Below are 17,599 nucleotides of genomic sequence, written 5' to 3' on the forward strand. Positions count from 1 at the left end.
GATATACAAAAGTAAGGATAATTTGGATTACTAGTAATTAGTTCCTTTTCCCGTTTTATTTTACAAATTCGTCAAAAAAGTGAAAATAAAAATGTCGTAAAAAACAATCTGTTGTCCTTTGACACAAAACAATACAAATAGTACATTTAGACAAACACTTCTCGGCAACCTTACACCCCGATAGTTTCTGTAATTAGGTGTTAAAATTTAATTAATTAATTGTTGTCATTTGCGTAAATAGTGTAGCTACCACGCCAGTTGTTAACCATGATCACGTAGGAATAACTGTGTTTAGGTTTTAAATGTATCGTAGCAAACGTGTTTCTATATATTTATACTTATGTGTATTTGAAAATGCTTTGTAACATCACACGGTTGTGGAAGGCTTTATAATCTACATTTTAGTTTTGATGAAGTATTGTTAACAATTTATGCAGGATCAAAAACGAAATATATAGTATTCTTAATAATAGTATCGCAATAAATAATGTTTTACATAATGTAGCTTAACAAACTACTTATAAATATTTTAATAATTTATAATTTGATTTACGTCAACAAAAATATTCTATTATACCTACTATATTGCTTAGAAATAAATACATTTAAAAAACTTTTAAATTAAACGGTTTTTTGATACCCATATTGTGGTGGTTGTGGAAAAATATGTACCTAGTCCGCCATATTGGAATGGCGTCCATCTAAAATTTTAAATTTTGACATAATCATCATGTTTTACTAATGTAGCCCTTTCATTTGATACCCATATTGAGGGGGTTAAGGAGAAATATGTAATATGCCATTTTGTATCGGCGGCCATCTTAGATTTATAATGTTATTGATTTTATTATATTGTATTGTCATCTAAATTAAATGTGTGTACCAAATTTCAGATCAATCTGACAACGGGAAGGTGCTTAAATTTCAATTTCTAATTTTGACCCAAACGAATTCCGTAGGGGTCGAACTAAATAAAACTGTTTAATAAAAACGTTATCTCTTATGCAACTTTCAAGTTAATAAACTTCTTAAATCTAAAAGTAATCATATTTTAACTAGTTATTAAGTATACATAACGGTACAAGAATCGACACCTCGACACTGACTTATTTATAATGGTTAATTGTAATATTTTAGTAACTGTCGCTAGTGGATCTATATAAATAAATAATAGTAAATATTAATCCATAGGTAACTGATTTAAGGTATGAAAAACTCTTAACGAAAATGGCTTCGGGCGAAGATTTTTAAGTACTCGACAATTGTATAAGCAATCTAAACTCTTATATTTATAGTGTTACTTGTTTTTTTATATATTTTGGTATTTTGAAATATAAACATATTTTGACAATAATATACTTAATTAAGAATACTTTTCTGTTATCCGCCGGAAAAAGACAAATCAGCCACATTATGTGTAAAAGTTACGTGAAAAGTGAACATTGTTTTGACATTTGCACAATGAAATAAATTCTAAAATGAATTGATTTCGGTAAGAGCTATCATGTTTCTTTAGGTCTGTTGTTACCAACACTTGAATACATCTATCAGAAAACTTCTTAAAAAAATCATGGATTGACAAGTCAAAATGGCAGTGATCAGGCCACATAGCGCACGAGATAGACGTGGATGCCTTAAGGTCTTGGAGTACACAGACCGGCAGGCGCAGTGTAGAGCGTCCACCTACAAGATTGACAGAAGAACGATGAAAACACTGGAGACAGCCGCTTCTTAGCGATTTTAACGAAAATTTATGGGAGAGCTATTTCCAGCTGTGAACATTGTAAGGCTGTCATGATAGTAATTATAATGAATATAATTATAATCTATCTATAATAATTAAACAGCTGCTACTAGTGAAGTAATGCCAAAAACAGTCGCCACCTATTAGAAATTTACCACATCGCTGATTTTCGGTTCCCACGAGCTGCCAGGCTAATGAGTTTCGTATTTGGATGTTCAATGACGATACACGCTTTATTGGTACAACGCACATAAGTGTACTAGTATGTTATTTACAGTTCTACCGTAGATGCCGATACTCAATGGTCCACTAAGCGGAACCAGCATCCAAAAAGAAGCGTGTTCCAAAACATATATCCTGAGTAATATTTTATGGATAGTTTCTTTGCCGCTGAAAGAGTATGGTTAGTATATGCCTAAAGATAATGAAACAAAAGCATTGTTATCTTGCCATTAGGCACGTTGGAATATCGCGAGGTTTGTTGGAGTAATATTAACATGACATATTTTTACCGCAGATAGGAATATGAAGTCGTGAAAAAAAGAAACAATGCCAAACTGTAATGGGTGAATCTAATTTACGTTATACTCGTGATCACTAGGTTTCTTTTAAAGCGCAAATTTACAACAAGTAGGTTAGACATTCCTTCTTAGCTTCAAAATTATTTAATATGCAAGGTTCTTTTTTTTTTCTCTTCAATTTCAAAAAATATTGTTTTATCGCCTTAATTATTATGCTAGTATACTTAGAGGTCTTACGATAATTTTAATTAGGAACCTTCTGTATCAACTTTCAGCTGCTCATTTCTTCGTATTAATAATAATGATATTATTATTGATACGAATAAATAAGCGTTTCGTTATGACGTGAAATAGTAAAAGGAAAAATGACAATAGTAAAAATTAATAACAAACTATATATTTTTTAACTAAAAACTTTTTGGTTACTACTTTTCATAAAAGAAATTTAAAAAACTAAAAAAGTAAACCCTTGTCTGATTTAGTGGACTTTTCATTCTTTATTCAATTTTAAGCAACGCGTGCTGGATTACCTATCTCACACGAGAAGGTACAAATGTTGGATTACGTTTAAAAAACTACAATGTTAATGTTTAAAAGCTGGATTTTATATTCATCAATGATCATCAATCAACATTGCCGAGTGCAGTTACAATCTAATTTTTTTTTTAATATTTTCAAATAATCTACTCACCAAAATCCTAACAAGAACATCTATATAAAGAAGTGACTACATTAATATCAATTTACAGTTATATGGGTAACATAACATAACATGGGTAATTCTAATATCCACTCCTGTGTCAGTAAACGATATTCACAATTCCTTGCTCGAAATCTAATAAAATATATAACGTATTCTTCGAAATGGAAAAATAAGCCATTTAAAATACAATGTGGTAGTGTATGTACCTTACTTAGTTAGTTAGTGCAAATAAAAATTTTTCACTTTCTGCATATTTTCATTTTATGTAATATATCGTTTTACTCTAAAAAAGAAATAAATCTAAACTAAAATTTTCCAGAACCAATGGGTATTAACAGCTATTTAGATATGATCATCAACATTTGAAGCAATAGACGTAAATATAGGGATCCAACAAAGATCACGCATCTTGCAAGATTCCGCGTCGATGCCTCTTATCAAAATTTCTAAAATCTCTTTTGTTGAAAATGTACGTTCAAAAGGAGTAGCATTTTGAACGTGTATTTTGTATGATGAGTGTGTTGTATACGATTATGTATTTGTATGTTGAGGAGTCAACATAATCTATCTTTCTGTTGCAAATTTATCATTTTATAGAATTATCGCCACATTATTATTTTACCGGTCAAACGTCCGACTATCGTTAGGCTTTGATTGCAATAAATTCTGGAATTACGATTCTTAAATAAGAGACTTGGTCGATAATTTGGCAGTGAAGCGAAACACATTCTGTCCGTTATTAGGACTCCATCGCTCCCAAAAGATACACTATTTCAAATTTTACTCATATATATTATAATAAATATAAATTATTGTTAAAGGAGATTTCACATCGGTTATATTTTTTATATCATAAGTCTCCTACAAATTTTGGTTAGTTACAGATAATGTCAATCAATTGTACAAAGAATAACAACCGTGAAAATCTAAAAAAAGAAAACAGAAAAAACATTGAAATGAAAATTATTTATTATAAGAAAAATTCCGAGAAATTTTTCTTTACATAATGTATACAAAGATAATTAACCGGTAGCATGTAATAATTAACACAAAAACGTTTGCCAAATACCTATAACCTAATGGAAATACGGTTGAGGAAGAACAATAGCAGTCCTTTATAACAACGTCGCTATAAAAGTTTTTTAAATCATCAACTATTTCATTTGCAAATTCATTTTTATTTGGTACTTGAATTTCTCCTCGTTCGAGCACTTTTCCTATATTATCATTTTCTTCTGATCGACCTTTACCTGTTTTTATGTCATTAACTTCTTCATATTCTACATTAATAACCACGTTTTCAACTTTTGATGGTTTTCGTTTTTTGGTGACTTTTCCGCTTACGTCATTTTTTTCACTTTCATCGTAATCATCATTATAATAATAATAAAAATTTCGATCGTCTTTATAATTCTTTTTGCTGTTATCACCATCGTAATAAATACTTTCTTCGTAAGGTCTTTTTGTCTTTCGTCGCTTAGATTTTTTGTTAGAAACTTCTGTTATAACCAATGGATAATAGAAAGTGAAAAGCGGATTTGTGTAATAATGGTTAGGATCATGAACGCCATATGATGAAGTAGCAGTTTCTGTTACATGACTGCTTTTTGCCGATCTTGAACAAAAATGTTCAGTATTGCTTCGAAAAGTTGAAAAGTCTTTCTGTATTTTAGACTCTACATATCGATGATTACATTTAGAATGTGTGTTTACTTTCATACATATGCATGTTTTCATATTGTCTGGATAAAAAGATGTAACTAAATGGGACTTTATGTCCGATAAACTTCGTAGCTCTACAACCTTGTTTCTTGTATGAATAGGACAACTATGCTCATGTTTGGATCTCGAAGCTGTACTTATTTTGTTATTACTTTCATTATGTTTCACACATTCTACGAATTGATTAGATTCATTTAACGCACTTGCCATGAAATTCATTACGGACCACCTTTGCTTGATTTCAAGTGTTGGAGTCGGAGCATTGCTTACGGTGGTAACGTACACGAGTGGAGATTGAGTCATATCTTTTTTGTGTAAATTTCGTTGTAACGATAACATTTCGTCAGATAACATTTTATCAAAAATATTTGATTTCAAATCATAATTATTATTACGACTCCCTGGTTGATGTAATGCGTTTTGTGGCGCTTGAGTTTTGTTAAGTTTTTTAAAAGACATATCTGAAAGAAAGAGAGAGTGTGTGAAATCTACTACCATTATCATAATTTAGGAAATAAGCATAAACTACAACAAAAAATGTTACACACGCACACTCACGCACGCACACACATACATATATGTGTAAATATAATATATTATAAATATAGTATATTACATATATATTAATATATATATATATATATATATATATATATATATATATATATATATATATAAAATAGCCTAGATTCAGTAATTAATAAGAATGAAGTCAACAGAATTTATTATTTAGAAGTAGTCCTAACATTGCACATTCACATGCACCGCGTTATTAAAATATTAATTATTATAAAATCCTGAGTCGTAAATATGTACAAGAAAAGAGTGCATAAAAGATGAAAAAGTATAGTAATATAAAGAAACAATCATTACCGGTTTTTCTCGCGGATGATTTATTATTAATGCCCAACTGACTGTTGTTGCTTCTTTGATATACTCTATCCTCTGCACAAACAAATCCTAAATTTATTACAACTAGAATATAAAACATGAAAAACATAACCAAGATAAAGAAAACAATCCATAATAGTTGACACTGAAATTTTCGTGTAGTCAAAATTATAAAAGTCTCAAGGGCTACGTAAATTTCATAATATATTAACGCGTCAACAATTATGTTTCAGATGTCTTTTACTATGACAAAAGTCAAATTAATTGTAATTTTATTTTGTGTGAATTTTGCAAATGTGTTTTCTAACAAACACTGTAAAATTTGTGTCAATCATACTCTTTGCAAATATCCATTGAGTATCTCTTCTTATTTAGTTAACATTTTTGTTCACTGAGATTTTATCGTTTTAATTTAACTGTTGTTAATATTTAAATGTTACTACAGATAGCAGGTCCGAGTAGTGCATGTGTGTACTATGACAAAAACAGAAAACTTACGGTTGAAGATATTAAATTAATTCTAGACAGAATAAACTATAGAAGAAATTTTATAGCGTCACGTTTATCAAAATATTTACCAGGAGCTGCGAATATGAGAAAAATTGTAAGATCTTTAAATTCTTTACTTAATATATATATTTAAATGCATGTATTCCATTAACGAATGAAAAGTCTGCACTGTGATTTTGAATTTCATGAATGTGTTTTATATATTATTTACACTACAAAAAGCCTTCTTTCCCGGACTAGAAAATATTTTTTTTTGGAAAATATCTGGTGTCGTCATCGTTATTTCACCCATAGCACGTCCACAGCTGGATATAAGGCCTCCACAGATACTTCCAATTAGTCCGATTGGAATTAGCCAACATACAGCGTCTGCTGTCGCTTCGTAAAAGGTCGTCTGTTTGTCTGTTTATCGATGATCATCATGATAATTCTTATTATTGTCATGAGACGTCCACTGCATGACATAGAACCTTAACAAATACTTTCAATAATACTCTGGTTTGAAGTGACCTGCATGGAGGCTCATAAGTTCACCTGCGTCCTATGCTGCGCTTGCCGATCGGCTCACTTGACATACATTGGTTTATTCAATTAAATTATTATTAAATAATGTTTTCAGGTTTGGTCGGATGATTTAGCATATTCTGCTCAGCGGTGGGTAGATCAATGCGATTCATCAACTCGCCCTGACAAAGAAGACGATTGTCGTAATTTAGGTGAGACAATTAATCATATTTTTTTATAAACATCACAATGAGAGTTAAAATTCTTTTACCGTTTGCTAAGATAAAAATATATACTTATACACTGTTTTTTATAAATCACTCTTAAATTAACAAAAATACTTATCATATAGAGTTACTTATCAATTAATATATATATATATATATATATATATATATATATATATATATATAATATAAAAGAAATAATAATTCACTTATAAATTTAAACTGGCTTAACAATCACATGTGAACATATAGTTCATTTTATAATAAACTACAAGCTCTCTGGTTAATTATTTTATTTTATTTTATGTCAGAAAAACTCCAACTCACAGCACAGTTAATAATTTTATTCCCCTTTTATTATATATATTATACTCTTATAGACCAACTAGCATAGTTTACACTAAACAACTTATCACTTCGATGGTTATCGAACAAATGACCGAGTGACTCAATAATCAAAACGCTGTTTCAACCCTACCACTCTCAATCCTTTAACTGAAGGTTTTCACAAAAGAGTGACGGGGTCGAGTAGTATTGCCATTTAAGAAAAATAAAACTACCTTTTATAAATTATAACTTTTTTAACTTAAAAATTGTAACTTCACAGGTCATCAGCCATCTATCGATCTTCAATATGCCTTTACGTCATTTATAAGCTCCGCAGCTAAAGACTAAAGTAATATATGTAGAATGACATCCATTAGGATATAAGATATAGGCCTCGGCCATAGACATCCAATAGAACTGGCTGCGAACAACCTGAATCCAGCATCTTCTGACGACCTTAACAAAGTTGTTTGTCTAGGTAGACACGTTTAGGATTTATGTAGACTTAGGATGTCTACGCACTGGGTAGTCGGTGGACATCCTAAGTTTTAACAATCCTATTAAATAGTCACGTGACTGTTTATTTCCAGAATCGAGTAAAGTTGGACAAAATATCGCAACAATGTCAAACTTGTCCTCAAATTTTAACATAGACAGTTTTATAGAAATGTGGTATATGCAATCTCAAGATTACTCAGGGAGCGTCTCATATTATAATCAGTATGTATATCTCTAATAATTATTATAACCTTACTTTATTTCAGTAGATATTAACCTTTGCTATAACTTTAAGTTTATTTGTTATAATATTACATATAATGGACATACATTAATCTCAATTCATTAATCCACATTTGTCTCATTTGATGAATTATAGCTCTCTCTTAGAGAGGGACACATACACACGTCACACAAAAAAAGAGTGTATAACCTAAAAGCTATATAAATTTAAACAAACTAAATCGGCTGAAAAGAAGATTTTGAACATCTAACACACTTTTTCTTACTTATTTCGCTAAAGATTTTTAAAACCATGAAGAAATTATACCATATATTATTTGACTTAAAGCTTTTACACTTATTACTAATCACATTGTAAAGTATAGTAACATAATCAATTATGATGATATTTTGTAAATAATATAATAAAATTGCAAAAAATAAGTGCCTCATCGCCAATATCTAACATCAAATAGTAAGGCATAAGCATTGATGCGCTCCGGTTTATGGACGTCATAGATATTGAAAATACTAAACCAATAAAACATACTATCTCGTATCTCAATACGATAAGCACCAATTTGATGTTTCACGGGATATTGCGTTACAAAGTCTTGTGTAGTGCCGCCTTTTTTATTGGAATAACATTTAATTTACCATCAAATGACCACATTGCACAACTTATTATTTAGAATAAAAAAAATCTATAGTCCGTTCACTTTAAAAATGTAATGAATCATCATTGTCCGGCTTAGACCTATTAGTAATAAATTTAATGAAGCAAATACTGTGTGTATACCGTACATATTCTATAACTGGTCAATGTACAGAATAATATTAATTACATTTAACTAAAATATCGATGTACATAAACTGAGCACTACAAATAAAGATGAGCTTTTTATACCTTTCTCTAGGCTTCATAAAATTAGTAACTTTTGTGGACAATTGTGTACGGTATTACAATATTATCATATATTAAATCGTCTTCATTAGTTAAAACGTCTTCAGTTAAAACATCATAAAGCTAAATAAACTTTTTTAATGTAGCCTTATTGAATCATAGCCTTAACCCCGAGCAATAGAACAACAATCAGAACCAAAAAACTGAGCCATGATAGTATTTGCCATTAGATAATATTTAATTTTGTTCTTTCTTGCAGGTCTGATTATAAAAGTAAATATTTTACTCAATTAATATGGGCAGACACTGACAGCGTTGGATGTGGGCAAGCAAGCTTCTATGTTAATATTAAATATCTTTTAAATGTATACTTTTCATTCATGAAATTTTACAATTCATGATATTTCAATCGTATAAGAGTAAAGAAAGTCGTGAGACTCATCAAGCGATATTCCTTATTTTATAAAAGCTGAAAGTATGTCAGCGCAAGCTACCAACATAGTAGAAAAGATAACCGATTACGTTTTTATAAAATAACTAATATCTGATGTTCACCGATACTTTAACTATACCTATATATACAGATGTACTTTTTTAGGTTAAAAATTTACACAAGATACTAAGAAGACTCGTATGTAATTTTTCGCCTAAAGGTAATATTCATGGAAAACCTATATACCTGATCGGATATCCAGCCACGCAATGCCCTGAAGATATGATACAAGACAATAGTTTTAAAGGACTTTGTACATACGATTTACAACATAAAGGTATCAATCTAATGCTAATAATAAATCATATACGGAAATACTTTATAATGGGTGATTAGTTATGTATATGAAAGCCTTAAAGGAATGAATCTATAGCTTAATTGTCGTCAATTAACGTACGGTAAACCATGTCCAGAAATCAATGGTTACAAAATTAATAAATAACCTAATGATAGATATTGTAAAAAAGGCATTTTGGAAATACGAATTAATCCGTATTCAAATTAATTATTATCTATTATTTCTATTTGCGTGAGTGATCACCTTAACCATGGAACATAAGCAAAAAAAGTTTAAAGTTTTTTACTAACAAATAATAATTCACCTCTTTAAAACTTATACACCTATAATTAATCACAATTATTAAATTCTTCTAATTTCTTTATTAAAGTTTCCGAGTCGAAATTACCCCCTGAAACTTCGTCAGTGACTAGCTTACTCAGGATCCTCAATTTTTCTAACGATAACAACATCTTCAGCAAGAAAATTAATATTGGAAAAATGTTCAAGACAACGTCTGTGATGACAAATAATACACATGGTATAAAATTTTTAATATAATGTGTTGTGTGTGTGTTTTGTTGTTGAAACGTCTGTAATTTTGAGAAAAATTGTCATAAGTCTCTTTTACGATAAAGATAACGTTAAACATAAACTATATTTAATACACTATTATTTTTAGCTGCCGTCAAGCGATATCCTCAGCATAATTTTTGGACAAAATCAATAAATTACTCGGAACCTCGTAATTATTACATTCATAAAGAGCAAAGTCCTCTGCATTTATACCACGATTACACATTGCAAAATAACTCGAATTTAAGAAAAGATGAACATGATTACGAAAAGAATGATGCAATGATAACTGCATACTTTAATCATGATTATAGGAGACATAAACAAATAGCGTCTTGCACAAGAAAAGTTACATTGATACAAAAAGTCATCAATAATCGTCAGAGAAACACTGTATGCACCAGAGATCATAAAAGTCAATGTCAATCAGAATCTTGCTTAAACCTATATACAACTCCTTCAGCCGTTACTTATAAAACAAACACAGTAAAGTGTTCCTGTAATATCTTCACAATGACTGCGCCAAGTACTGTAGACTGTAAATGTTTAAATAAAATTAACCCAGAATTAATTTGTTCAAATTCTCGAAAAGCACAAAATGAATATTATAATAACAATATTAAGAGATCTAGTTCGTTCCATTACTACGATTTATTACCAAATCTACATTTACGTCTAGGGGATGAAACTGGAAAAAACAACTTTGTCAATAAAGTTTCAACGCAAGCTTTAGTAAAGCCAAACTTTGATTACGACGCTCCATACCGGAGAAAACAACTTTTTCCTCACAACAGGCAGGTAATAAAATAAAATTTCAATATTCTTAAAGTATTTCTTGAATCTTCGATTATTTAATTATTTACAGACGAAGAGGGAAACGGAATGATAACATATACAAAACGTCAATACCCTTTTGGCGAGTGGATGATACACTGAATAAAGAAGCACCTCAACTTAAAGCTATTAGATATACCACATTATCAAACAAAAAATTACTCCATACTAAACAAACATTAAAAACAAGAACCATCGAACCTATATCTATAAAATTAGTGACGAGTAATCATAATACTAGACAATCTATTAATATAACCGAAAAATATCTTTCTTTCGACGAATTAATGCAACTTCGTAAAATGAATATAGGTGATTATGATGCTAGACGTCAAGGTAGCACAACCAAAGCAACTAAAACCGCTAAAGCTACTACAAAAGAAGTAACAGCTAATACGCCCTTCGTACGAATGAAACATTGTACTCGCAAGCTTACATGTACTTGGACGGTTACTAGAATGACTGACTGTAACGGTAGCATCATTTTACAAACTGATGGCAGCAATCGGGGTTCCCGCACACCTCCAGGGTACGTAGACGGCTGCACCCGTACCTCCACATGCACTCGTGATTATATGGATAGAAATAAATTGGTGTCATCAACAGAGGAAAGCTCATCTTCTGAGACCACGGAAACAGATGATGACGATTATTGTGAACGGCGGTCCCTTCATAAACGTAGTAGGAGTTCTGAAGACGATGCAACTTCTAGTGATGACGACATAACAAAAAGAAATTTATCTACTACTATTACAACTACAAAAAATTATATGCTAATAGGTATATTAACAGATAAAGAAAAAAACCTGAGTAAAACCTGTCCATGCTATGACTTAAAAAACAGACCGAAGAGAAATAATTTAATAAATGTTCAACGAAAAAATTACAATGTGCAAAGCAAAATCGCCAGAAATAATAATGAGAATATATATTACGGAGAACTATACTATAAAATTTTAAGGAAAATTACAAACTCATGGGAAAAAAATAAAAAAAATCATGACCGCGAAAATTGTTACTGTAGTGGAAATATAATGCGTCAGAATAATGCATTTCTACGTCTATTTTTAGATGGTGTCATAATTATTACACAAAAGTATTTATTTGCATAAATAAAAAGATGGTTTGCTTTGGTTTATTTTCTAGTTATTTATCAATCAATTAATCTGTATTGTTTTGACCTTGCATATTATAAGCACTTCCGGAAGAAGAGCAGGCAGGTGTCTGCCTAGGGCATCAAGTTATGTGGAGCGCTGATACGAAAATAAAATATATTTTTTTATTAACTTTCGGCAGTGGAAATTTAAAAAATGTTGTATGTCAGACGTATGTAACAATAATAGCGTAACTTACTTATCACAGTTCTAGAACTTAAAACTTTCGTTATGCTATTCTTTTGTATTATTTTCTAAATAAATATTTTTTTCAACGTTCTTCATTCTGTAAATTTATTTTTTTTGTCTTCTGTCTACTATTTTTTATTTGCAATATATTCTTATATGAAAGCGTGCCAAAATCGGTTCAGATCCGGCCCTGATTGCATGTCTCACTGTTACAAAACAGCTCGCAAAAAAAGAACTGGCAATTGATGGCTTATTTTCATTAGTTGTTAGAGCTCGCATTCGAGTTTCGGGTAAATACTATTCACGCTTTTAGGTTCACGGACTTTTTCGCTCAGTGAATTCAGAACTCAAACAAGTAATAAAAATAAATAAACGAAATTGATATTGAGCAATAGAAACAACAAAATGCAGAAATAAATTATATTAAATGATAATGAAATAGAATATAAAACCCAGTATAAAAGAAGTACACAGCGATAATGTTAATAGTATTTAAAAATAAAAAACGAATGTATTTTTTTATCTAAACACAATATACAAATGTTATAAAACCGTATGATTTAAATAACTTCAATAAATTTCAATACAAATAGAGAAAAATACAAAAATTAGGCAATAGAAACGTGAGTGAAAAATGTGAAGATGTTCCGGTGCAGTGAAATCGCTTGTTAAGTTTCAAAATATCTAAATCTAAAGCAACTTTTTTTAACAAATCACGATAGTTTATTTGGTGAACGGTAACATCGCAATTTTTTAATTGCAAAGCTGTCTTTCCTTTAACTTTGCCCCTTTTTGAGTTTAATTCGTGATCTGCGCGCTTACTCCTCAATGAAGGCTTCTTTAATATATCTGTTTTAAAGCTTTTCAATGAGACCTTGTTGCCATCTAAATGATAATTGTTAGGTTATTTTTACGAAAAATCTCAGAAAAACATATTGAATTTAGGTTCTACATGTTTATTTACCATTTTCATTTAAATTTAATATTGTTGATGATGATAAATTAGAATTAGCCCCGTCATCTGCTTCAAGATCGGATTCAAGTATTTCCTCCAAAAAATCTTTTGTACCTTTATTTCGTTTTAGTTCTTGTATTTCTAAAACAATGTCTGAAACTGGAACACCAGAAATATCGTAATAAGACTCTGTGATTTCTTTAACATCCTGCTCAATTTCGTCTTCAGGAAAGAAATAGTGTCCCGTGGAATGGGAATTGGTCTGAATTTCTCCCAATTCAGCTTTGATTCTTTTTGCACTTACATCTGATATGAAATTGGAACTTGATTCTAATTTATCAGTTGTTGTTGCTTTATCTAAAATATATTAAACAATAACGTTAATTTAATCAAAGAAGAAAGTTTAAGGTGGTGTGACATTAACAGTATTACGAACCATTATTTTTAAAAATTACTGCCTCTACCAAATCGACGAGTAACGTCGAATTAAAATATTCAGGTTCTGTTGCTTTTGAAGTAGTTGATATCTCCTTTGTGCTATAAATATGGCTCATTAACTCTGCTACAGTGGCATCAGTGTATGCACTTTGCGAATTTTCCACATTATCTGACACTTTCGATGTTAGAAAAAATTGTTTGACTACTTGATCCTTTATTAGTCTTTTCTTAAATACGTCAATAAAATCTTCAACAGGCATCACGTCTTTGCAAGTATTTAAATCACTTGTAACTCTTTCTGTACTCTTTCTCGAGCTAAATAAATGAGCAAAATAATCAAAACCAGTCAAGTTTTCCTCACCGGGTTCCAAATGAAAACTCTCAGACACAGTACTTAAAAGATAATTATCAGTATTTTTATGATTATCGTCGCTTGTTTTATTTTTATTCAAATTGCTTTCTTGGTTGTTAACTGTACCTTTGTTTCCATTGTTTGATTTGTCAGCAATTTCTGTTGAATATACATCAATGATTAAATTAAATAAAATCTGAGGTTAACACAATCAATAACATCAATTATTTCTTCTAATAAATTAATCATTTAATCTTAATGTAGATAAGAAGCTATTTAAATAGCAAAAAAATCTTATAACTAAATATAATATAATCACGTTTCTTATAAATTTGTTAATACTAAAACTTGTCTCCTATTTTTGTACTAGATCATCATAATTATCATGTCAGCCAGTAGGAGCACACCGCAAGTCAAGGGCCGTCCATGCCACCACCATGGCCTATCCTGCACTGTCAGCAATTAGCGACTCTTCTCAATCTTGACTATGACCTCGTTACCCTTAGCGAGGAGTTTACCCACACAGCGTCTGCATGTGGACTTTCGGCCTCAACGCAGCCGTTATTTCTTAATTTTATATTTAGAAATACAAATAATAATAAATACTTACTACATAAAGATGGATATTTTAAATCGCAAACTCCTTCGTTCGGACATCGAGAACACGGAAATCCTTCATTATACACTGCACTCCCAATTTGGTTTCCACCGGGTGCAAAATTACATACCAATCTATTAATAGTTTTGTTCTTTCTGTTGTTGGCTAACTCCTTCGGAAATAAAGATGTTACTTCGTAAAATTTATTAGTCTGGCATTTTATGGTAATTGATGTTCAACAATGAAATTTCATCGAATAAACGATGAATGATGATTTTGAATAAAACCAAAATTTAAGATCAACTGCCATTAGTGATGAAAAACATGTTGCGGATGAATTTCAGAGGATCCTAATATAATGATAATATGTACCTATTTTATAATCTTAATATTTGCAAACAAAAAATACCTTGAGTTCTATCGTAAATTACTACGTTTATAAAAATCGAAAGCATAGAATACATTTTACATTAACCAAACCCGCCAAATATATTACAATTTATACTTTTATCTCTGAAACTCACTATGAACTTTATACCACCGCAACCAACATGATGTGATTCTGCCCAAGTGAGCTGTGTAAAATAGTCAAAATGTTGCAAATTTGTTTGGTTTGATCTGAAATCAAAAAATTATATGTATATCTGCGAGATGTTTATTATAAAGAAGAAACGTTAAAACTACAAGAAGACTTTCAACTTAAATAAATACATTATTTATATCTAAAACTTAAATAATCTAAACCTTAACTAAAAATTGCTTACGGACGGTAACGAGAGATTAATGAGGCGTTCATATTCAAAAGTTCCATGTACCACACGTCCACTAATATCGCAGGCCTGAGTCCAGGTGAATCTCCGACGACAGTTGCAATGTTTTGACCGATATTAACCTTATCTGAAGGTGAAATAAACGTTAATTATAGAACCTATGCATGGATTAAATACTTCGCTTTAAGTGTAATTGTGAATACCTTTGTAAAATAAAAGATCTTTATTAGAAGAGAAGTCTTCTATCCTAACTAAAATAAAACATTTTTGTGAGCAAGTCGCGTGGCTATTCCATACGGAATACCTTAACAGAATGCTTGTATTGACAAAATGAAACAATAAATGGCTATTTAGGGAATAATATAAGTAAGTGTTTCAGCAGTCACACAACATATCCAATAGCAAGTGTTTATTAAGCTTGTGGTGGCGTCATTTGTCAGCGCGGCGTCCTGCTGCGGCGACGTTCTTAAAATCAAATCTCATGTCAACTACGTTTGTTGTCTCTTCGCTCAAAGCGTGCCATCTGCCGATGCTAGCGGGTTAACAATTGTGTGATTGTGTGCATTATATCGTGACAGATACAAATTCAATTACTATCTTGATTTTAATTAAATACCTATAATCCTATATATTACATTTATATCCTAAACTTAGCACGTAAACCATTATTTATATATATCTGGATATGTACAGCCGGTATAATAAAACCAAATTACCTGAATCTATACAGATATCTTTAGAATCTAAATTTCTGTGTGGCACACACTGGTTTGCCCACCGTTGCGCGGAGGCTTCCAACTTATCACTCCATTCCTATACCAAAAATGTGCATTATTATAGGAAAATTAATTTACTATCAATTAATATTATTTATTAACAGCAATAAAGCCAATTTTAGATTTGTAATTTTTTAAATATTTACAGAAAAAAAATTGTTTTTAAAGTAAATCACAATTTGATTAAAATACTTGCCATTTTCAACATGTTTTCAGCAGTCGGTAACGATCGAATGTGTCCCGATGCAATCTTATTTCGACGGCTATTTATTTTGTCCAAAATATCTTCTTTGTCCCTGTCCGTTTTAATAGTTTTTTCATAGCCCATGCAATGACTCGCTGGCGTACTAATCTTTAACTATCAAATAACATGTGTCGTTAGTTTGAATTAGTTGTGTACTCGAACTAAATCCCTCATTGTGGTGGTGATGAATATGAAGAGCTGTGAATGTGATGATATTTAAAAAAAAGCTAAGAGAATTTTACAGGGCTGACCCAAGGCTGGCCTAAGCGAGCTCGATGAGTCCTCTTTAGACGCGACTTGCCTTTACTTACGGATATTTGGAAACTTTTCCAAGGCTCTGTCATCTAGCGATGATGGAAAAACATCGTTGGAGTTTTAATCGGTGCAAATATGACATAACCCGTAGGACGAGTATGCTAAGTGTAAATTTTAAAATTTAAATAATTACTAATATACTTTTATACCTCAAAATTACACATTTCTAGAATGGATTTATCGCAATTGTGGATACTACATTGATCAGCTTTAATATGATAAATAATAATCAAATTGATAAAAATGTTGATGACAAGTAACTGAAAATGTTTCGTAAACATTAATAAAAATATTTAATTTTGAATGCTAAATGACATAATTTATACAAAGACAACATTAATCTAGATGGTTTAAGTAAATAGTCGTTAATATAATAAAGTTAAGGATAATCATAAACACCATTATTAAAGGGATATATTAATATAGTGATAATAAAAGTTCTTGTGGTGTTGTTTGAAAACTTTGAATAACACTATCCATTTTATTTTATTTTTGGCAACATACCTAACCAGACTGGATTTCATATACTACTCTATGACAACCTGCAAGGGGTCTACGACAGCGAAAAAAAATTTGGAGGTCCATGAAATGAAAATGGGGTCAACGATTGTGGATCTCAACAGTTATACTGATAGTATCTATTTACTTACATCATACTATCTTATAATATCAAAACATTTACATTATTTATAAAAGTATAATACCTATGAGGTAAAACCGTCACATCATTAGCCGAGGAGATTTAAGATTAACCCTTACAAAATTGACGCCAAATGTTAATTATTTATTATTAAAGCATCAGGTTCATCCTTCTCACTAAAAATATTGACTTATTGCTTATGTTATTTTATTTTA

General features: G+C 30.5%; 2 protein-coding genes across 2 annotated transcripts in view; one reads left to right on the forward strand and one right to left on the reverse strand.

The window, feature by feature from the left end:
- LOC137931842 (uncharacterized) overlaps window positions 1-12,609 on the forward strand; it is a 46,835-nt gene extending 34,226 nt beyond the window's left edge. The window contains exons 2-9 of the mRNA XM_068775353.1: window positions 6,027-6,185; window positions 6,711-6,807; window positions 7,740-7,869; window positions 9,033-9,114; window positions 9,372-9,543; window positions 9,935-10,058; window positions 10,985-11,733; window positions 12,479-12,609. Coding sequence (XP_068631454.1) covers window positions 6,027-6,185; window positions 6,711-6,807; window positions 7,740-7,869; window positions 9,033-9,114; window positions 9,372-9,543; window positions 9,935-10,058; window positions 10,985-11,733; window positions 12,479-12,609 — 1,644 coding nt within the window. The remainder of the gene's footprint in view (window positions 1-6,026; window positions 6,186-6,710; window positions 6,808-7,739; window positions 7,870-9,032; window positions 9,115-9,371; window positions 9,544-9,934; window positions 10,059-10,984; window positions 11,734-12,478) is intronic.
- A 267-nt stretch (window positions 12,610-12,876) lies between these two features.
- LOC137931844 (uncharacterized) lies at window positions 12,877-16,603 on the reverse strand. The gene is made up of 9 exons (XM_068775354.1): window positions 16,586-16,603; window positions 16,382-16,543; window positions 16,126-16,222; window positions 15,404-15,536; window positions 15,120-15,257; window positions 14,652-14,794; window positions 13,688-14,200; window positions 13,261-13,608; window positions 12,877-13,181 (listed from the first exon to the last, which is right to left on the reverse strand). The coding sequence occupies exons 1-9, from the start codon at window positions 16,601-16,603 to the stop codon at window positions 12,877-12,879; spliced, it is 1,857 nt and encodes a 618-aa protein (XP_068631455.1).
- Between the last annotated feature and the right edge of the window lie 996 nt (window positions 16,604-17,599).

Source organism: Battus philenor, unplaced genomic scaffold, assembly GCF_028537555.1.
Source record: "Battus philenor isolate CCGP_79_NKW_IND1 unplaced genomic scaffold, ilBatPhil1.0.hap1 SCAF_8, whole genome shotgun sequence".
NCBI classification, from domain to species: Eukaryota; Metazoa; Arthropoda; class Insecta; order Lepidoptera; family Papilionidae; genus Battus; species Battus philenor.